This window comes from Manacus candei, unplaced genomic scaffold (genome assembly GCF_025592945.1).
Source record: "Manacus candei isolate 608988 ecotype Guabito, Panama unplaced genomic scaffold, ASM2559294v1 h1tg000002l, whole genome shotgun sequence".
Taxonomy (NCBI): Eukaryota; Metazoa; Chordata; class Aves; order Passeriformes; family Pipridae; genus Manacus; species Manacus candei.
Genome location: NW_026138050.1, coordinates 11,491,529 through 11,514,197, shown reverse-complemented (window position 1 = coordinate 11,514,197; position 22,669 = coordinate 11,491,529). Strand labels below are relative to the sequence as shown.

The 22,669-nt window shown below is 45.5% G+C and overlaps 2 protein-coding genes across 3 annotated transcripts in view; one reads left to right on the top strand and one right to left on the bottom strand.

Annotated features, from left to right (window-relative positions):
* The window catches only part of USP7 (ubiquitin specific peptidase 7), a 69,896-nt gene extending 64,542 nt beyond the window's left edge, over positions 1–5,354 (bottom strand). The window contains exon 1 of one of the 2 annotated variants that reach the window (XM_051792675.1): positions 4,778–5,354. In XM_051792675.1, coding sequence (XP_051648635.1) covers positions 4,778–4,859 — 82 coding nt within the window. In that variant the 5' untranslated portion in view covers positions 4,860–5,354. The remainder of the gene's footprint in view (positions 1–4,777) is intronic. The other variant, XM_051792612.1, reaches the window with a different exon arrangement.
* Positions 5,355–5,445: 91 nt separating this feature from the next.
* LOC127466311 (uncharacterized) overlaps positions 5,446–22,669 on the top strand; it is a 30,376-nt gene continuing 13,152 nt past the window's right edge. Inside the window, exon 1 of the mRNA XM_051776994.1 lies at positions 5,446–5,457. Coding sequence (XP_051632954.1) covers positions 5,446–5,457 — 12 coding nt within the window. The remainder of the gene's footprint in view (positions 5,458–22,669) is intronic.

Genomic DNA, 22,669 nt, shown 5'->3' with positions numbered 1-22,669 from the left:
GGTAATGCCTTGGAACAACTGGAGTGTAATAAGGAAGTCTGAGATATACAGTTAACTCCGAGAAGCAATCTGTCCTTCCCTCAGAAGTTCACACATTTCTCACTATTCCACTATTTCCACTTCTCCTTCACAGAAAGTTTAATAAATCTGACGACCTATGGAGCACCCAGTTCACGAAGAATGCGCAGAAGAAAATCCAGACACAGAGTTTCTACTACTCTTCAGAAGTCACCAATGCCACTTTCCTGGTTGGCATGGAATGGTTATTTGGCAATGATCCAACGCACATCTTTTCCCAAGGTTGAGCATGCTGTTTCCAGAGCCACTAAACACAATCATTACTGGGAGCAAGAGGCCAGGCCTGGTGCTTCGCTCTAGGTATAGCCTCAAAATTAACCTAATTTTGCTTGTTGGCTACTGCATCAGCATTTTTATCTTCCCTCACTTGACCATCATCTATTTCATGGAAAAATGTCAGGGCTGGAGAGGGGAAGGGGCAGAAGGAACATATAAACCAGCAGATACCCACAGCCATATAATGAATTTAATTTGAATATTTTCCTCTCAAACAGACAGCCCCATTCTATCACCACCCGACCAGAAGCAACATAGACAGCAAAGGAGCTCAGGAAAAAAGAGGGATACAGGCCTTCAGGAGAAAGGCATGGAAACAAGGAAAAAAATAAACGAACACTGTGTTATGTATGCAAATGATATTAAATTGCCAGGAATTGAGAATACTAATGAGGACAAAATATGAGAGGGAAGCAAGCAGTCAGAAGACAGGCAAAAAAATAATTTCAGTACTTGAGACCAGTATCACACAGTGGGTCAGAAATCTAGCAAATTCTGCCAGTAATAAACAGCAAGGAACACAAATTTTCAGCTGCATGGAAACTGCAAAAAAGTGCAATTTTAAACTCTTCACATACATACAGACATGTCAGGTTTTTTCTTGTGGGTTTTTTTGTAAATATCTGGCATCATTTCACCTGAAATTCAAATCTCAATTTCAAATTACCCTAACTGAGGAAAAATTTATAAGATGGCATTGCCTGAGAGGCTGCAGAGCTGACACAAGGAGAGAATACAAGTGTGTGACCTGAACTCCCAGTCACTCCATGTTCCTGGACTGTGACACTGCCTTGCTAAGCCTATGCTGGCTACTTCAGGAAAGAAACTTCCCTAATGGGAAACACACGTACATAGGTAACTATGGGCAGAGGCTGAACCTACAGAAAAACAGATTCAAATTATAAACATTGTATAATTATAAACAGGGGAAACTTATAGTTATTAAGCTGCAAATGAGACTTACTATGAAAGAACTTTTTGAAATATGTAACTGTACATTTGTATTAAGCCGAGTTCTTTGAAGCTCACACATTTGTGAAAAGATGTTACAAAGGAAGTATATATAAAGTATCAGACTTGGATTCAATTACACTTTATAGAGTAACTCACTAGCAACACAGGAGCCCTAATTCTTTGCATGATAAAGCAAACTACACACCCTACTTACAGCACAGAAAAACTATTATTTATTTCTTCCTCTGAATTTATTTAGCATAAAAATAAACTCTTCAGAATTTCTACAGGATAATTTACTAATCACCACCCCAAACTGTTAATTTATCTAACACCCAGGCACCAACGGCTCATCTGCACACTCCCACTCTGTTTCGGCCCAAAGGCAGCCTCGGCAGCCAGAATCACATGCTTTTATGCAGCAATGAATAAATGAGGGGGGCACCCAAAATCCATGACTAGAGACAGAATTTGGCCAGGTAACTGTGAGCATCTGTGCCACCACAAACAGCCCTTCTTGCTCCTTCTCATGCCAACGCCAAACCTTCACTACATTCTTACCACACTAAGCAGGGCTGAAGGGTGAATCAAATTAAAAACCTGAACTACATTTTAAACACACACACACACACACCCTCCTGCTTTTTTGTTTGTAACACTCACAGGGAAGTGCCCTAGGTGTGGCACAGAGGTGAAAACCAGCGGCAGCAAACACTGTGTTTATCCAAGTGTCCTCTCAGCTCGGGAAGGGTTTGCCTTCAGCTGCAGGGACACCACTGTGCTCAGAAACCTGAAGTTTCTCTGTCCACATATCACTACTGCCAAGGCTCAGCAAGGCTAAAGCTGATTACTAACAACACCTACAGGTAACAAGACTAAATACCCAGAGAGGTGACTGGGATCACCACAGCATTCTAACAAGTACTGCAAGCAGGTGAGGCTGCATCACACCTGGCCCCGCTGAGTAGGTACCTGCCCCTTACCACGACTGTCATTGCTTCTTTCCTGCAGAGATTAATTTTTCTTTCTGTGGGGAATGTCTTCATCCCTCACAAAGTCTGATAGCCCTTACCAGTACGACTTTCATTTACACAGAGTGTCCATAAGGTCACCAAGGAAGAGTAAATTAGTCATAAGGGAAAGGGGAGGGGAAAAAACAGGGACACGAGAGCAGATGCTCAAAATACCATATTTAATTGAATCCTGAAGAGTTTAATGCCACACTTCGATTACTATGCCTGAAATTGTTTCACTCATCAAAACTTGCTCATCTGGTGTAGCTGTACACAGACTAAGCAAACCTTCACATAATTCAAAATCAAGATGTGCAATTTTCCACTGCGCATTCTTCACATACCTCCTAAATCTAACGTGATCACTCACTGAAGAATGGCATCCAGCACTGCTCTGTGCACGTTAAAATTACACTAACTACATGTTATTAAGTCTTTTCCTCACTGCTTGAAAACATCTTTAAAGAAAGCACAAACACCCATATATTAAGATGATGAACACTGTTTTACGCATTAAATGAATATATACCCACGATGCCAACTTTTAATAAAAGTTAGTAATAATCTTATCTCTGATCAGAGATCGGATTTCTCAAGAAATTCTCATTTCATATTTCTCAAGAAAAATCAAGTATTAGAATAAATCTCCAAAGGCTGAACTTTTTTGGGTTTGTTTTTACATAAATGGACCGTTCTGTAAAGTTTCACAAACTAGCAAGTTTGTCATCTCACCTGGAATCAGCTGTGTGTGGCCTAATAGATTTCAAATAGATTTCTGAGACAATGATTTATTCTTAGTGTCCCTATGTTGGTATGTGCAGAGACTCTTTCCTCACCCTTCCCACAGAGGTGGCCCCCAGTGTGATTTTCACAACCATCACAGGGACTTCTGCTTGTATTTTGAACTCCTGTATCCCTACTAGCAGAGGGGATGCAATCCAGAGAAGTTCAGGACACCTTTAAACTGCATAAATATGTTCAGCATGTCACAATGAAACCAGTATGGTGGAGCATCTAGCCCATAAAATTCAAAATTAAACCAGTAAATGCAGTCAATATTCTAAAGGACTTGAAAAGGACATTGAGAAAATGCAGATTGCTAAAGGCTATCAAACAATCTACTGGAAACTGTAACACACAAGATGTTTATATTTGTATGTATATAAGTATGAGGAATATTTTAAATCACCTCCTTTTATATATTGGCCCCACTGTACGTAAACACCAGTCTGGAGACTTTCCTAAAACAAAACTAAAAAACAGTCACTCAGATAGTAAATAAGTTTTAGCTATTATTATATGAAATAGAGACTCGTGTTTAAGAAAGCAAAGCTTTATGTAATGACCTTCTAATCTTGAAATGTAATCTCACAGTCACTGTGACAAACTTCCACTAAAACACCTCCCCTCCTCCCGATTTCAATGGCTATTATTTAGCAGAAAGGTACATTTACTAAGTCGATTGCCACGTTTTCATGCAAAATATCTTGTGTTGGCGGATATTTATGTCGCTGTTGATTAAAGCGGCCGTAGGAGAATTGGCATCTTCACAGCCAAGCATCCTAAACGATATTTAGGTAGTTGGTGATTTTGACCTCCAAGTCAATCGGTACGAGCAGCTCACACTGTGCCTGTCCTTCCTTCGGGAACGAAACCCCGCCGTACACTTGCCCAAAAAAATAATTTTACAGCGTTGAATTGGGACGGAGGGTGTTGTTCAGAGGAAGGGGAGGGTGTGTAAAAACAACAACACAGCGCAGAAAAAAAAAAAAAAAAAAGGAAAGAAGGGGGGGAAAAAAAAAAGGCACCACTGGAGACTACACCGGACGGGGGTAGGGAACATGCAAACGTAGTGCCTCCTTTATGGAGCCAGCGCAACTGCATGACGGTGCAGGATGCGGGCCGCGGGCTGTGCAGGCGCTACACATGGCCAGCGCTGCCCGCCGACCCGCGCAGGCCCGGCCGGCAGCGGGTTCTGTAAATAACCCTCGGAGGGTTAATTAAAAATGGCGAGCAGCGTGGCTGCCTGCATACAATGAGCGGCCGGGCAGGGCAGGGCTGCAGCCCCCCGCCCGCCCCAGGCTAAACCCTCCCCCGGAACCGCCGCAACTACTTTGCCCGGACCCCCCCGGCTCGCCCCCCACGCCCCGCGGGAGGCTCCGGGGGTCCCGGGGCTCCTTTTGTAGCGGCGCTTCCCTCCCCCTCCGGCGGAGCGAATTCCTGCGGAGCCCCCCCGGGCCGCCTCCCCCGGCCCCGCATCGCAACTTTGGTTGGAGCCCCGCGGGGCAGCGCTGCCCGGTACCCCCGGAGCCGCGCCCGGCGGGAGCGGCCCGGGCACAGCGTGTTTACCGCGGAGGGCGGCCCGGGACCCCCGAGGGGACGGGGCGGCGGGGGAGCCCCCGGGAGCGGGGGCAGAGGGGGGAAACTCTCGGCGGAGTTGAGGGCGCGGGCTTTACCTTCCATCTCCATGTCCTCGGGCTCGCTCAGCTGCTGCTCCCCGGGCTTCTGGTGCTGCTGCTGCTGCTGATGGTGGTTCATGTCGGGCTGGGGCTGGGGCTCGTTGGCGGCGGCGGGCTGGGCCTTTCCCGCGGGGGGCTGCGGGCCTGTGTCGGGAGGGGAAGGGGCGGAGGAGCGGTGGGGCCTCGGCAGCGGCCGGGACTGGGCGCCCGGCTCGAGGGGCTGCGGCGGGGCTCCGGCGAGCAGGGAGCGGGGCGCCGGCGGAGGCAGCGAGACGCGCACGTATTTGCTCGCTATTCGCCCAATCTCGGCGGCGGCACCCGGTCGGGGGAAAGGGGCTGGGAGGAGGGACCGGCCGGGGGCGGCGGCAGCGGCGGCGGCTTCCCCGGGGGCCGGAGGGGAGGGGACCGGGAGGGGGGGACGGGAGACCCGGAGTCAGGGCCCGGCGGCGCCCGGCGCTTCCCCTTCCCCCGGCGAGGTGTCCGCGGCGCTGCGAAGTCCGGGAGGCGCCGCGGGGCCCCTGCCGTGCCCTCCCGCCCCCCCCGGCGCCCCGGCACCGCCGCTGGCCGACGCCCGGCTCGCCGCTCCCGGCCCGCGGGCCGCCCCCGTCGCCCGAGCCCCGGCGCGCTGCTGCCGCTCCGCCGCCGCCAGCGCTCGGTGCCTCAAAATGGCGGCTGCGGTAACGCCGTGAAATGTCACATCCGCATGAGGGGGAACAGCCCCGCAGCCGGGGAGGGAGGGAGCGAGGGAGGGGAACAGCGCCGCGGCCGCCGCCGCCACAGGAGGCCGGAGGGGCGGGGACAGGGACGAGGGGGCCGGGCCGGCGCTGCCGCCGCGGCCTCCCCGCAGGGCCGCCGCCACCTGCGCGGGGAGCGCCTCCCGCTCCGCCGGGCCCTCGCGGCGGGGACCCCGCTGTCCTCCCGGCCCCTCCGCCTCGCCGTGAGGGAGCGGAGGGAGCCCCGCACAGCCCCGCACCGGCAGCGGCCGCCTCGCGCCGGGCCCGCTGGGCTGGTTCCCCCCTCGCGGGTGCGGGGCTGCCCCGCTCGTAGGGCACGGACAGGCGGGGGAAGGACGCGTTTGTGCGGTGTGCGGAAAAGAAGAGAAATCTCCTGTAAACAAGGCTGCTCCTCGCCTGGGTGTCACTGTTCTTCATGAGGCTTGCCTGGTGAATGCAGTCCCTTCCCAGGGAAGGGACCTGTTTTCCCAGGATGGACGGGGAAGGCAGGGGTGCAGATGAATAAATCTGCCCCCCTCCGTGTCCAGTCTGGGGTCAGAGCAATGAAGGATTAAGGATAATCCTTAACATAGTTGGAAGGCTATGGGAAGTTCCATTAAACAGTCCGGTGTTTACTTCAGAATCTCGGGAAACAGGCAGCAGGATAAGCCTCCGAAGGGAAGGATTCAGAACGTGCAAAATTGGGCCTCCTGAAGGGACTGAAAATGTACTCAGGCAGACAGTGCTGGTCTGACTGCAAGTGGATAAATGAATGAAAAATTTATTTGTTTTCCTGGTTTATAAAATCAGCAAATCAAAACCAATCTGGGGGACGAATATCTGGGCTCCAGCTGCTTCTCAGCAGCACAGGAGTCCGCAGAGGTGCGCAGGAGAGGAAAATAATTTCCAAGTGTGAAGCCCTGCCTTAAGAAGCAAATCCCAGGGCTAGAAAGAAGAAAAATAAGCGATTTCCAGGGCTAGAAATAAGAAAAATAAGGGAAGATCAGGTTTTAAAAACAGTTAATTTGATAGATTGCCTGCCGAAAAGTACATTCTGACTTTCCCCATTGTTCCTCTGAATTTTCAAAGCCTGTTTAAAGAAAAATTATTTACAAGTCTGGAAATTATTTGTTGCTATTGACCCAAGCAAAAATATGACAAATCTGCCAAACCCGGGTTTACAATATCTCAGCAAAAGAGTGGGATTAGGACAGAGGTTCAGACAGAGATTGATGGGCATATCTTTAGTTTCTTAATGTCCTAACCTTTGAGTTCCCCACTGCCAGTCTTTCCCTATAATTACCTCCCAGAACAATTGCTGTTTCCTAATGACTTCCATTCCAAACTCCTAAATCATACACAGGTTTAAACTCATCCCTCCATCCTCCCTCCACAAGTGATCCCCAATACAGGATGAACCAGTATGTCACAACAAGAAGGTGGCTACAGGTTATTTTCTGATTCCTCAGCCACGGACACTGGGCTTGTGGGCAAGGAACAACTGAGGAAGACAACTGCACTACTGCAAAGAACGAGTCCCTAAAATTAACCATAAGCTGATGTTATCATAAGCCTTAAAAACATTCTTTTATATACAAAAACTTCTCTGAGCTTCATTTCATTTTAAGGTAGCTAATTTTCCAAAGTCGTCGAACTCCCCTACTGTTTTAGGGGAGCAGAAATCATGCAAAATGCATCTGTATAAATCCTTTGCTGTGGAAAAGGTGGTATGGAAGAGTGGGGCAGGGATTTTCCTGTTGTTAGCTGCACACAGGAATGATGTATCATCAGTTTCTGAAGGCAGCGTATCACAAGCCAGCACTTGATTGCATATTCCTAATGTAAGTTGGCTTTATTTTTTCAGAGTCCAGCTGGAATAGGGTCTAAAGTACCTTAAAAAGCTTTGAAAAGACGTGTGAAAATGTGCCATGTATATTGTGCAGCAAACTCTAGCAGGAATTGAGTCAAGTATTTATATTTAAGAGGGAATAAATTTTAAGTATGTGTGTATAATAATCTCAAATGCATTTCCGAAATAATTAAGTATCAGGCATTTTATACCATCAGCTGGTGATTGTAGCACTGTGATTTGATTGTTTCTAGGCAGGAAATAGAAATCTTAATAATTGCTGAGCCTAAGGTGAAGTCCAGATCTCAACATATGCTAACACTTTATTCCAACTACATGAGGAATACTTCTGCTGAGTACTCCTGGCCCATTGCCACTCCCTCATGAAACTTTCTGCTGTTCACCTTCCTGCAATACAGGACACAAAGGCTCTGTCCTTTGAAGGAAAGGATGGTCACCTTTGTATAACAACCTGGCCATATCATTGCTGCTGGCATTTCACCCAGCTTGTACTCCACACTGATACCAAATCATTTACTTATCCAGCTGATCCATAAATACTGTCTATTTTCTTATGAATCTGGTTCTGCACTGGCACCATGTCCTTGACAGCCACAACCCCCTGTGACTCCCGTCTACTGTAGTTCTGGTGTCAAACTCCTTGTGCAGAACAGTTGGGCAAATCCCTGGCAAGGGTTACTGATATTTAAAAAAAATAGAAGTAAAGCTCATGAGCAGGAGCATGATGAATAAAGTCTATGTATCCATTCCTTTCATTCCTGTCCTTCCTTTTCCACTCCTTTCTCTTATTTCTTACACCCACTTACTGAATCTTGTCTAAATTTAGGCCACTATCCTGTCAGCTAACCCAGTCCCTCTTGGCCCTTGTGCCCCCACAGAGCACTGGGGAATCTGGTGAAGCTGCACCTGAGCCAAGGATTTCATCCTCCAAGTCCTGGGTGGATGAGCAGGCACAGGAGATCCCTTATAGTGTGCTTGGGGTCAGTAGGGCTGTGGGGCTGGCTGCAGCCTCCCCGCATTCCCTCCACATTAGTCATCCTAAGAGGTGCTATCATCTTTAAAATGCCATTGAAGAAATGGGCTTTATTTATTTTGTGAGGCTGACCTGCTCCCCAGCCTCCCTGAAATGTAAAAATAAATCCAACTCTGGCTGTTTATTTTTAAAACACTCGCGAGCCAGTGTTTGTGCGCCAGGCTGAGCCATCAGGAACCAGAGTGATCCCCGTGCCTCCCTGTGTCTCTGCCCTCCAGGTGAGAGATCCTGACCATGACAGAGCTGGGGAGGTCCCCCCTGCCCCGCTGCTGCTCCACACAGGGATATCCCCGTTTTCAGCAGGGCCTGATGGCCACTGCTTGGAAAACTGTAGGAGGGAACCACAGAAGACTGGGCAGAAGTAAAGGAGGAGGGTGCTTAGCCCATCCTCTGCCCCGTGGCAGAATGAGCTAGACCAGGCGTGTTCCTGCCAGCCTGCTTATCTCCTCCCTGCTCCTCAGCTGCTTCAGGAAATCTTGCTTGGCTCCACTTGCTGCCCAGGCTTCAGCCTCAGAGATGCTCTCTCCTGACCACTTTGTTCCAGCACCACGGATGGTGCTCCATCATGTGTGCAGGTGGCCGTGTCTATAATTAAGAAAATGTATAGCCATTTAATGACAGAAGGTCAATTGTACCAGCACACACCCTTAACACAGAGGCACTAAACCAGCAGAACTGGGGTTGCTGCTTGTGCAGCTTACTCTGCTGTGTTTGTGGATGAATATATATTCATGCAGACGTGCCTCTATGCCAGCAATGTGCTTCCTCGAGACACTGAGAATTTCCCTTTAATGAAACATATTATCTTTTAAGGAGATATAAACCCTTATTCCTTAATAATAAAAGGGGGTAAATCCAATACAACTGAATACATGCCATAGTTCAAAGATTTACATGATTTGAGGTATATTTTTGAGCAGTTTTTCAAAGCCACATCTTTCATACGACTTCCACAGAGAGCTGAGGCATCAAATGTCCTAACTATTAAAAAAAAAAGGATTGATGAACTTTAATTTTCACAATAAGACCAAGACTGTTTTGCTGAAAACTTGCATGTTTACACTTAAGCTAGTAGGTGGTGACTTAGTCTCTGTTTACTATACTTGAAAAGTCCAGTGATTCCTTTTTCTCATCAAATTTTGTTGCACACTATAAAGTCAAGTGTTACAGTGACAGACAACCAAAGTAAAATGGGAATGGAAGGTGCTTTACTGGTCCATCTTTTTCTGTACAACTGTAATTAATCAACTCAGGGGAGCAGTAAAAGTGGTGTTTCACTCTGATTAGAAGGCAGAAGGTGAAGCTGAAAAGCATCGATGCAGTGACAGTCCTTTTAAAATAAATGTGTTATTAGTGGAAGATTGGGAATTCCAGTAGGAGCACTGATCCTTCCTGTGCAGCATGTGCTGTCCTGCTGAAGTGCTTTGGCCTGCAGAGGCTCTCAACATGCTGGTAATGTGGTGTTGGAATAAGCTGTACAGCTCTGCTGCAAGGAAGGGGAGGTGTGTAAGAGCCTCGTCTTTACAAACACGCAGCAAGAGCTGATGTGCTTTGTGGTGCAGCACGAGTGAGTTATGTGTGGTCTCTTTTAGAAAAAATAAGTTTGTATATTCTGTTCATGGCTGTATCACACACCCAAACAAAAGTGTCATAGAGTAGGGGGATGAAAATGAGGTGAATTCCTCAGGCTTGACATGGCAATTGATCACTCTGCTGCAAATTTGCTCGTTTAAGTCTCATGACTTTTGACATCAGAAACAAAGATCACCTGTAATGGCATTTGGCCACTTTTCTATCCAGCTGAGGATACCAAAGAATTTCTGTGCCCTTTGCCCAGAGAGTTTTGGAAGACAAGAAAAAAAGAAGCTTTCCAGTTAAGGTACCAGGCTAAGACTTAGGAGAAGGGACTTCAGTTCCTGGCTTTGTCACACCTATGTCTCACCTGTGACATCTCCTCTGCAAAGTACTAGATGGCTGATACAAAAGACCACAGCACACAGTTAAGTTGGCCTTGCTAACTAGTGGTATTAGTTGTGTGTCCACAAATGTATTTCTCTGTGTTGTCTGATCACAGGAAAGGGGCACGTAGACAAGCAGGTACTGTCTGATAAACAAAATGCTGTTGGCTCAGTCTGCCAGGTGTTAGTGCTGCTAGGCAAACAAACGATTAACCAAACTATTGTGTTCAAATGAAAATGAATATAAAACCCAACCTGAAACAATCTGAGTACTTCAAAATTTGAGCCATTTCTCCTCCCTGAGATCACCTCTCTTTGCCTGATTGCACATCAAATCCCCACCTGGATGCTGTTTTGTGTACCACGAAGCTGATGGCAGCCCAGGCATCAGCCTGAGACTTACCCTACCACCTATCTCCAGCTATTTCCTTATCTCCTTCCTCTGCCTTCTTCCTCTGAAGAAAAACCTGCTTCCACAAATCCCTTCCTTCTTTCAAGAGTCCACATGAGTGATGACCTCCTCTCTGACAGCGGTTCTTCCTCACCCTGGTCTTCATTTTATCCTGACAGATTAACAAACTGTGAAAGCAGGACAGGGGCAGCATAAGCACAGGTGATGCCATGGCTACATTCAATCTGTATCTGTCATATTAGAATAATTTGTTGTATATTAAGGGATAGATTTGATTTCTTTTCTAATGTGTTATTTACAGTCTGGCAGAGTTCAGTACAAATGTAGGAACTGATCCTGCAATTTGATCAGGCCTGGCAAACCCAATGAAGTCAGTGGAGCCTGCATGGATGGATCAGATTCCAGTATTAAAGATTATTCTTGTAAACTGCTTCACATGCAAACCTGACAAAATATGTAGTCACAAAATGACTAAATAAACAAGGCAACTGACATCTGCAGTTGGCATTTTTATTTCTTATGAATGTCATAGCATTGGCTGAATTAATCCACTTTTGTTAAGTGTCAGAGAAAAGAACCTAGAGAGGGAATAAAATAAAACTGAAACTAATAATAGACAGAACTTTTTAAAGATAAGCTTGGGAAGATACATGTTTTGCTTTGAAGTGAATAAAACTAGGTCCAGGAAGACAGAACTCTCTTTCTATCACTTTTAAATGAGAGCCCTGTGATCCTGCAGGATGCTCTGGGCAGGCAGATCCAAGAACCAATGCAGTGTCCTTCAGTGTCTTGAGTTTTGACTTCAGGTCAGAAATCTCCAGTAAAATGAACAAAACTATTTTCCCCTGTTTTCAATGAAAATTATGAAGCTTCATTGTTCCTACAAGAAACTCCTGAAGTGAAAGAAAGCCCTTTGGCTTTGAATAAAGTTGTGGCTGCTGAATTTAGGCCAGAGTCAGTTCTCTCTAAGTATTATTAGGAATTAGAGTTCAGTACAAGGAAGAAGTAGTTTGATTAGAACCTCCTGCCCTCTGATTGTTCATCCTCCTGGTTTTTCTATACTATCTGCCAGCCAGCAAAGCTGGAGAAGTCAAAGTGTAAGCCAGCCAAAAACCCAGGACAGAATAAAAAAGGCCTCTTCAGCCTTTTGTCATAAAGGCCTTAGGAAACAAATAAGATTTTTTTTTCCCTCCTCTTTAAGATACTTTTCAGAGGCATATCTGAACAAGGGTGATTGTTAGAGACCTTTGAGCAGAAACTGAGAATTAATTGCTATAAAATTGCTCCTGATGTGGGGTCTGAGGAGAAGGAGGAGGAGTTTCTCACCACAGCAATGCCAGGATTGTTCAGCATGTTGCAGAGAGGAGGAAGATACCAATTAGAGTAATGGAGAGAGCAGGGCTTGGAGCACAGAGATAAACATCTGGAAGGCTCCTTAGGGCAATTGCATTTGAAGACTGAAAAATAGGAAGGATTAATTGAAGTGGGATTCTGAAATAGAACTGAAACTGGTAGAGTTGTTTGCCCATGGAATCACATAATTGCACTTCTTTCTATTATCCACAGCAGTTTACTTTCAGAGGAGTTTAGGAAGCTGGACTTTTAAAGAACATAGAAGGAGAACTGACAATGGAGTGTGGGAGGCGAGATGAGAGCATGAATTAACATTTCCACACTGGTGAAGCCAAAGCCAAATGTGGCATCTGGCTACCTTTATTTGTCTTCAATATTTAGCAATGAATATTAATTGTATTTAATACCAGCTGTTTTGCTATTTGAATAGGAAACTTACTTAAAGATTCAGCTGGTGCTGACACCACAGCTCAGAGCAGGCAGCGCTGCTTCAGCAGGCCCTGCTTTTTGGGCAACCCTTCCTATGGCCACTCTGGGGGGAATGAAGTGGCCTTTCACTCAGGCTACATTTTGGCTGAGCTCGGTTTTTAGCAATAAGAAACCATTTAATTCTATTGAGAAAATTGGGCAGACGGGAAGGTATTCTGGGCAATTTTGGATATATTGTGTTTGAGACACTTCTGATGAGTGGTACTGTCAGTAGTAGTAGGGCATGGGGAGGCAAGAGAATTGGCAGTTTAATTTTTTTTAGATTTGCTATGCACAGAAAACTCTGAAATCGATATTTTTTCATGATAGCCTGTGGGCAGAATTCACTTCTTAATCTGGCCTTAGGATCAGATAACTTTCAATAACTTTTTAGGTTGATCCTGCAGTTGCTGCATTAAAGAAAGAGGCTTCCTCTGATTCCTACACTCTTTCCACCAAGCATATGTATATGTGTATATGTATGTATATGTGTATATGTATGTATATGTATATGTATATGTATATGTATATGTATATGTATATGTATATGTATATGTATATGTATATGTATATGTATATGTATATGTATATGTATATGTATATGTATATGTATATGTATATATGTATATGTATATTTAATGTCCCCCATAATTTCTTCCTGACTGTACTGGCAAAGGAATTCCTCATGGAATCATCACTGCTTTGCCAGTATTGAAGGCTGTTCCCTGGAGTGTTATGCTGCATGTAGGAACCTGCTTGGACACTCGATTTCCCTGGCTTCTCTGGAGGTTACTTCAGTGTTTTGGCAGACTGCTGCTGCTGGTGCTCACTAGATTTCTTGCCTCAATGCTCAAGGTGCATTGATATTTTCAAGAAGTTTATCTTTAATAGCTTAACCCTGAGAATCTTCTACAAAAACACTGATTTGGTGCTTCTACATGCTCAGTGGCATGGCTTTTTCATATTATGATCCATAGGACCAAGAAACTATCACCATCAAACTGGAGGTTTCTGCCAAGGGTTAACTCATGGACTCATCTGAATGATTTGGTCACGGCAGGGGAGAGGGATTCTTCTTATTAAAAGGATTTTATGCTTCTGAGTAGCTTCAAGGAAATCAGTCCCAGAGGTCCTCCACAGCAGAAGCTGAAGGAGCAAAAGCCATCTTTCAACACAGCCCAAGCCCCAGGAGGCTGGAATATTTAAAGTTCTTGTCAGGAGCTTTCTATCAAAGGCAAATCTTTTGTCTCTGCCCTCCAATTAGAATGAGGAGAAGATTTTTGACTGATGATCAGCTGAGTTTCAAATCTGGGAAGACCTACAGCTGCAAGTTAAGAAGAACTGATGCTTTCATTTGATGATCCTTTGGTGATTTAGCCCATCAGAACACAAAGTTAAGGCACTGACCTTCCCCAATACCTGGAGGAAGCAGCACCTCCAAGTAGTCAAGCTCCTTGATGTAAAAACACCAACAAGTTTTACCTGAACTAAAGTACTCCAAGGCAGACTCTGTTGGGAGTTCATATGGCAATGGGTATTTTTGAAACCTCCCACAAAAAGCTCTGTTCTAGGGTCTGCCATTGCTGACTTCCCTGGATCCACTCACTGTCTGGTTTCTTAAAGACTTTCTTGCTGACATCAGGTGAGGTTCATGCATCAGTCACCTCTTTATCTTCCTTCAGATTTTACATGGCAGAGTGCTGCAGAGAACTCATCTGAGAGTCACTGCAAAGAGGAAACTTGAGCTACTTTGCCATTTCCACCCTACATCTTGTACAGAAGCCCTGTTCTAAGTTTTGATAGAAACCAGCTGTAAAGGCCACTGCAGGCTATGTGGGTTTTTTCCATGTATCTACAAAACCATTATGATTTAGATTTGCTCTACAGCACAAAATCTTGTTTTAGTCATCCTGTGCTGTGGAAATTGTTTCTTTCCCATATTATAGAAATCAAGCTGTTCAACCCAGTAAAAACTTCATCTGTTGCAGGTAATATTACTTAGCTGTGAGTTTCTTTTGCTATAGTCTCACATGCATCTTTCAAAGAAAGCAATTCCATGATGGAGATTGCCCTGAGTTGCTGTACCTTTTGTTTCAAATATGACTTGGCTTCTGTATCCATCCCTTTCTCCCAATAATTCCCTCCTTATATGTTTTTTCTCACTGTTGTAGCTTCTTTTTTGTCACCTCCTGATACTCCAGGGATAAGAATCCAGGCAGCCCTTTGGAGATGGCCAGTCAGTCATTAGAACTGACTTCCTGAAGAGACTGTTCACCTCTGTCCTATAACAATAGGAGAGTCTGATAAGGTATTGATTTTGTAACTTCTGTATTGTTCTGTCAGAGTTCCTTCCCATTCCCATCCTCTTTTACTTCTTGCCCTCATTGGCTGATTTGTTTCTCTGGTAAAACATTAACTCCTGCTCAAATTGGGAGCTGCAGAGAGCAGCTGATGTAGTTGTGGAGACCAGCAGTTTGTGCTTGGCACCAGTGCCCAGCCACCAGTGTGTGGACCCAAACCTCTCCCAGTTCTAAAGACCTGTGCTTATCTCATTCTGAGAAGTCAAAATACAGAACTGAGAATCTTCACTGAAATGGGAATCTGAATGTTCCCCTCAAACACAAAAATTATAGGTCAGCAACCTTCTAGTTTTTTAGTCAGTTGATATTCCACAGTCAATACTGTTTGGGATGTTGTTGGTGTAGATCTCATCAGTCATTCACAGCATTAACACTTAACCAGAACTACAGAACAAACAAACAGCTGTGCAAAACCACACCTACATTAATGAAGAGATGGATTACTCTGCAAAATATTTCAGATTTACACAGGTACAAAGTGAAAAACAGCTGTTATTTGTTCTGGGAATACGAGTAAAGGTAAGAGAGGAGAAAGAATATTTCTAAAACCTTTAGGCTGAGTATGTGAAAAATGTCTTATTAGTGCTAGTTACTAAATCTTGGACTTTTTAAAGGAAAAAAGTAGAAGCCTGTTCCTTAAGGGGTTTAAAATAGCAGGAAGCAGTCCTTCATTAGCAGATAGGAGGGACAGAAGAACAGGTTACACAGACACTTAGGACCTGAGGAAGGCAGTGAGTGCCTCAGCCAGCACAGGTACAGCTGGAGGAGGATGAGCCCTGACACCCTCAGGCTCACACAGCTTTCTAGTGGGGATATTCCTATGCATAACTTCACACATGCCCACTTGCAGACCTGCAAGTTGATTCCTTCCTCTCTATATCCTATAATTTGAGAGCTGAAAATTATTTATAGTAGAGGGAGAGCTGTCTAAATGTGAGAGTAACTTGATGTTTAAATAGGTTTTTTTAAGGATTATTACAATTTGTTACTGACCATCCCTCAATACAACAGCTAGGTACTGGTTTCAAGGGAATAGGATGCTTTTTCCAGTCCCATGTCCTCATTTCCTATGTTTCTGAACAATGATTTATAGCAGTGTCACACAGTTCCAGAAATATTACGTTGCCAAGGTCAATATGTTTAAAGATGTCACTACTGTTAGTCACCTTTCCCATTCTCTTGCCAGGTGTCACTGCCCTCAAAACAAGGACAACCTTTTGTGAATCAGCACTGGGGCTGCTGCAGTTCTCTATTAAGGCCAATCCAGGCTGGAGTTATTTTCCTTCAGTATATTGGGCTGACAGTGGCAATCTAGGACCTGATTCCCCAGCGTATCAGATGTCTCTGTTTTAGAGAGGAGCAAGGCTGAAGGCAGTGTAACCTCAGACTGCTGATTTTCATCTGCTGGCCCAAGCATGCTGGAGCTTGGTTAAGCATCAGGCAGTGACAGCCATGAAGAGGTTCTGGGCTACGTGACAGGAAGATTGTTGGTCTAGAGGCCAGGTAGATTGTTGGTCTGATTTGGCTGCTTGTGGAGAGCTTGGACTGAGTGATGAGCTATTTTTGAATCCTGCCAGGCAAAAGCTTGAGGACTATCTTGAAATTCATGGGACTTCCTCAATCTTCTTCTGCCCCAATGGAGGAGACAGAAGAGTGACAGTAGCAGGACAACAGGGGAACATGAAGGAGCTGCAGCTGGAAGGACCCGAGCTGACTTTTGAGGGCTTGCAGGAACAGCCACTGATTTTGGGAATTGGTGGCTGAGGTACAGCCTAGTGTGGAGGTGGGAGGAGGCAGCTCAGCAGTGCCTACCTCCTCTTGGTTCTCTGCTCCATGGAGGGTCTGAGCACTGCAAGGGAACTGCAATTCCACAGGGACACATGTGCTAACACATGCTCCTTGTGCAATGCCTGTGCTCCCACACTCACCTCCTCTTTCTCTATCACATGCAGCTCGAGTTCATTAGTTTTTCCCTCCCTGTTATTTTGGTCAAAAATCACTGTTGTGGTAAAAAAAAGGAAAAAAAAAAAAAAGGGTGATTTTGTAGTTGTGAGGGAGGCCAGAACTTTGCAAAGCTTAATTCTTTCGAGCACTTTGGAAATTCCCACCAGAAAACATATGAGGCAACTGGAGGGAGCCAAGGCTGGTTTGGGAACCATTTCTGGGGATATCAGACTTCAAGGAAGACAAAATAGCAATATCCTGAGAGAAGGAGAAAGGCCTATTGTTGTTCCTGTTCTTCTGGCTCCATCAGCTCTCTGCTGGTTCCTGCCCAGAGGAGCTTCCTCATTCTTTCCCTGTTAGTTTTCAATCCACTCCTTTCCATTTCCAAAAGACAGAACGTGAAGTGGAGTGATTGATGAAATAACAAATCTCATGTTTCCTAAAGCAAAGCAAATACTGCCAGAGCCCATCTGACAATGCCCAGGATGGGGGATCCCTCTGGGAACACCAGCCTCACTGGAGGGGAGCAGGAGACAGCAGCAGCAAGGCTGACAGAGCACTCCCTCTCTTCTCGAGACTGAGGGAATTAAGTCTTTTTACAGAACTTTATGTAGAAAATCTTATTTTCCTTTGTTTTCCTAGATTGATGGTGTGTGATTCTCCCTGCTTTATTTAGGGAGAGATTATTTGGCCACGTGCTTAAGCAGCACAACAACCAATTACACACATATTGTAGTAATTGGGAGTTTGTGTACAGAAAAATTACCATAGAAATTATGTGAAATAGGCTCATGTCAGGGCAAGGGAGGAAGACAGAGGAAGACTGGCTGTTAGAGTAGGAAGAGTGTGGACCACATCTTCCCATATACAGCCATCATCTTGCTTTGCATTAGAAGACATGGAGATTCTTTTTCAAAAAACACATTTGGTGACTTTTAAAAAAAACCACTGCAGTTTATTAGATGCTCAGGTTTGGCTTTGTTGTATCAAAAAAGGACTGAAATAAACTCCTTGTGGCCTGTGTTTGTTGCTAAATGCTTTTACTCTGCAAAAGACACTTGAATGGGGATGCTACAAGTGGAATGTGTTTGTGTGGTGGTTTGCAGCCAGCAGCTGCTGTGGCCTCTGTTGCTTGGGACACTTCCTTAGCCCTTACACTGGAAAAAAATACATACATGTAGCTATTGCAGGGGCCCAGTAGGAACAGCTGCTCCCAAAAAATACAAGTCTTCAAATATCAAGGGCTTCCCTGTTAGGAAATTTGAATCTTTCCTTGAAGTACTGAATAGCCCTAATAGTTGAATCCAGGAAGCAGAAAAATAGGTTAAGTAAGTGACAGAAGCACAAAAGAATAGAATTAACCTGTAGGCAATCTCAGTTTGTCCCAGAGGAATATTGTCACAAAAAGGCAAAATGGTATTGAAATAAAGCTGGAATTAAAAATTCACAAATTCAGAATACCTGCTCCCACTCCCAAAATAATTTGCTGTAAGGTTTATTATCATCTCAGCACACTGGTGAGGAACTGGAAGAAATGCCAGCTAATTCAAGAACAGAGGGCACTGGGCAGCAACATAAATAAAATGAAGAGTTCTGTGGTTTTGTATTGCACTCTAATAAAAAAGGTCAGCACCAAAATAGCAATCCTACATCTAATTTTTCTTTATGGATTTAACATCATTGTTGTACAGCAACAAGGCCAGTATATCTGTATATCTACACTATTACTGTCAACAATGTTGAGAGAAGGAAAGGCAGTTATAGTCACCAGAAATACAAACATGGAATTAAGATTAAAGAAAGATGCTGAAAACTGATAAAGGGAACAAAAAAATTACTTGAGCACATCCTCTGAATATCCTAGTCTTACATGGAGAGTGGAGCCTGGAGCAGTTCCCCAGAGAGAAGCAGAGCGCTCAGCAGCTCGTCCTGCGAGAGAGCACGGGACAGTGATGGTGGACACAGTCCCCCTCCCAGGGAGCTACAGGAGAGTCTGGCAACCCAATGCAAAGCTAACACAGTTAACATGCTGCAGGCTTTGCAAGATACATCCTCAGCTGCTGTAAAACCAGCAGTTCAGTGCAGTCAATCCATGCATGTCTGTTCAGTCCACCCCGGGGTTCGGGGCTGTTACGCACCCCAGGGTGTGTGTCTTGCACATCTAAGGTGACACCACCTTCCTGGAGAAGCACAATAAAGGGGAAAACAGTGTTCCATAAACCATGGTCATGTTCAGCCACCAGCCTCAGGTGGTTTTTCAGGTAGCCTTTAGGATGGCCATAAACCAGGCCTGCATCACCTGCCGTGCTCACAGGGGACACAGACCCTGCAGGCAGGTCCTGGCCACTGGAATGTTCATCTTACACACTCACAAATGATCTGTTCACTGAGAGCTTCAGAAGGGTCAGTGATGCTCAGGCTGATGGAGAGACAGTCCCTGGGGTATTCATTTGGTGATCTGAGGTCAGGGGCTCCCTGTGTGTGCAATGCTTGGGAAGAACCAGGAGTGCTGCTTCCCTGGCCAGCCATGTGTGCTCTGCAGTGCTGGAAAAGGGCCATGGGAAGCCCGTTAGGAAAAAGATTGCTGTTTGGCTTATAAAAGCAAAGATAATCCCCATGTTAGGCACGTGATGTTACTCCTGACTGCAGGTGTGCCAACCTGCTTCCAACAGCGAGGAAGTGCCCCCTGTGTTGGTCCCCAGCGTGTCTGTGAGGGGTCAGGCTGCATCCTACATGTTTTTTTCATTCTTCACAAAAGAAGCAAGAAGATTAGCTCCCAAATGAACACATCCAGAGTGCTCCATGTGCCACTTGTGCTGCACAGAGGAGAACCCCACCGCATCTCCCTGGTCACAAAAGCTGCAAGAAACCAAGCCTCGTCATTTCTGCTGTTCATTGACCATTGTTTATAAGCAAAATTTCTTCCTCTTCTGAGTCCTTAGTCCTAACTGACTGTCTGTCTTCCCTTATTTCTCAGTGGGTTGCCATGCTGAGAGCATAGGAAGCAGCCTCCTCCATTCCTTTCCCTCCTGCTCCCCTGGGAATCTCTCCCTCCCCAAATTGCAAGCAGATTGAGACGTCTGGCATCCCGAGAAGTGGGAAAACAAACAACTCTCTCACAGTCCCCATTCCACTTTTGCCTCCCCTCTGAGCCCAGCTTAGCAGAGCCTGCTGGCTGGGAGCTGTACCCGCCCAGGACTGCCCTGTGCCACGGGGAGCTTTGTCCCAGTGCTCCTGTGAAGAGACACATGCTTTGACACTCTCGTTCTGGCCCATGTGAGAGAGGTTAGACTTTTGAAAAACTGCCTGCCTTAACTTTATCGCCTTTTTTTTTCCCCTATTCTACAGGCTGCAACATAGTGAATTAAACATCTAGAAAAAAGGGCTGTTGTCATTTTTTGCAGCTTTCAGTGGTTCAGACGAGGCGAGCAATCAAAGGGCAAGGCAGAGGCATGCCTTTTCATTGCTGCTATAAACAATCAAACTCAGACTTTGCACCATGTAGAAGGCTGTGTTACAAACAAGCAGGGCTGCTATCATATTACCATCCCGAGGCTGACTTATATAAACTGCCTTCTGAGCTCTGATTAGGCTCAAACACACATGGTGTATGGGCAGAGCAGATTGCTGGAATAAAATTTCCAATAACGCTTCTAATTATTCAAGGTGCCTACTAGTGAGAAATTTCTGTTTCAGGGAAGTCACATTCAGTTTCTTAAGTGTTTTAGGAGGGAGGTAGTTAAGCAGCTGAAGATGGGCTGCTATTTCTGAGGAGGTTGTATCTCTGTGCTGTACATGCTGTAGAGTCAGGAGCAGTAACTGTTCAGTAAATTGCTGGAGGGGTAAATAAATGCATTGTAATGTTAAGGTACCATGCAAGCAGCTGCATCAGGTCTTTTAATTTATTCTATGGGAGGAATATTTACAGCTAGTGAAATCCAAAGAGTTTTCAGGCACGTGCTCAGAGGCCGTGATCAGGGCTCCTATAAGGGAACCTGCACAGCTCACGCTTGACTATAAAAAGGTTTTCTATCAGGGTGTATCATAGAAAGAGCTCTGCTTCTCCCACTCAAAAATTCAGTAATCACACAAGCCCTTGATTATAGGCTTGTGACTTGTGTTCTGCTCTCATGATTAAAACCCCTCTTCCCCCAAAGAATTTTGAGGGAAAGACTCCTTCTGTGTTTATGTGCAGAGCCAGACATATCCATGGCCGGAAATATATTGACTCCTGCCTGTTCAAATGGCAGCACAGTGAGGCTGGGGACACGAGAATTAAACGTTGTGGTGGAGGCTTAGCTGCTCAGAAAAATGCTGCAAACGATTAGGAAACAGCTGCCCCCCAAAAAACACCTCGAAAAGGTGCAATCTGTGCCGCAGGGCTCAACTGCATTACTAGAGCAGTAGCACAAATGTGCGAACCTTTATCAGTCAGAAGTCCCCGCTGCCCTGGATTCCCGTGCAATTGAAAGCAGAGTCATCTGCAACAATGGGAGCTTTATTTATCCTGCACAATTGCTGCCAAAGCAGTCCTGGGACGTCCATGAGACTGCTATGAATATGTTTGGAGCGGGATGAATCTGGCAGAGCGCTGCGAAACTGCTGCATCACCAGTCTCAGGTCTGCCGGCTGGCTGCACTGACTGGCAGTTTTTGTGCGGGGTTGCTAAGGAAATTTTAAAGCTTTTAGGAGCCTGAAATGACACTGTTCAAGCTGCCCGCCCCGTTAGAGACTCATGATTGCTCTACCCTCTAGAGGCAGTGGCGAGGATGTAATCGCTGCTGTTGTGAGAGCTGATGGAGGCTGGAAGTCAGGACTGCAGGCTGTGCCCATCCCCACATCCCCCACACACTCACAGCTCCCCCTGTGATGGTGGCTGTTATCAGGAGTAATGAATAAAGAGATAAGTCAAGAGTAAAATGGGAGTCGTTTTGCATCATCTTTCTAGTGGGTCCCAGGACCCCGTTATGAAACTGCTCGAGTTTTTTTCTTTGTTTGAGGTAGAAGTAGGTGTGTAGCAAAGGGAACAAGAATTTAAGCTTTTCCTTTGTCAGGGGCATTCATCACTTTCTGATGTGCTGCCTGGTGCTTGTCAGCAGGGCAGAAATCCGTGGCCTCCTGAGTGTCCTACTGAACTGCACTTAATCCTGTTAGCCTCTAATATGACCTACTTCTTCCCAGAACTAAGAGTCATCCGGCTTTCATAGGAAAAAATAATGAAACTAAATCTGCTTCCAACATGTAGGACTCCTGAAAGAAGAGTCACTTACTGACAAGTCTGGACTTGATATTGGAGAGGTAGTAGGGCTGATAAGTTCCCACTGAAGAGCAGCTTGGCAGGCTAGAAGACTTTTCACTAAACATTATTATCAAGCTTGTAGGGCTTAGGGAGCAGTGAAATTTGGGGGCATCAAGCTGATAACATAGCTGGAAAGCTCACTGATTGCATCAGAGAAGATTGAGCCATTACAGCAGAAGGACTGAAGCACTGTGTGTTCTACAAGAGCTTGGGAAGAGACTCCTTTGTTTCGTGGCCACAGTCTTTCTGTAAGGAGAATTTTCAAATCTTTACTGAAAATAAAATGAGAGTAAGAATTTAATGGAGAATAACCTTTCCTGTTTTGTGAATGTGCCTTTTTTCTATGCAGTCTTCCTGGCTCCCCACTACATGAACCCTCCAGACGTGAGGGCTGCAGCAAAGCTCGGACTAGATCAGGATGGCTTTTGCTGAACAGAAAGAAGTAGGGGACAGCAAAACAGTGTGGAAGGTGTCCTCTG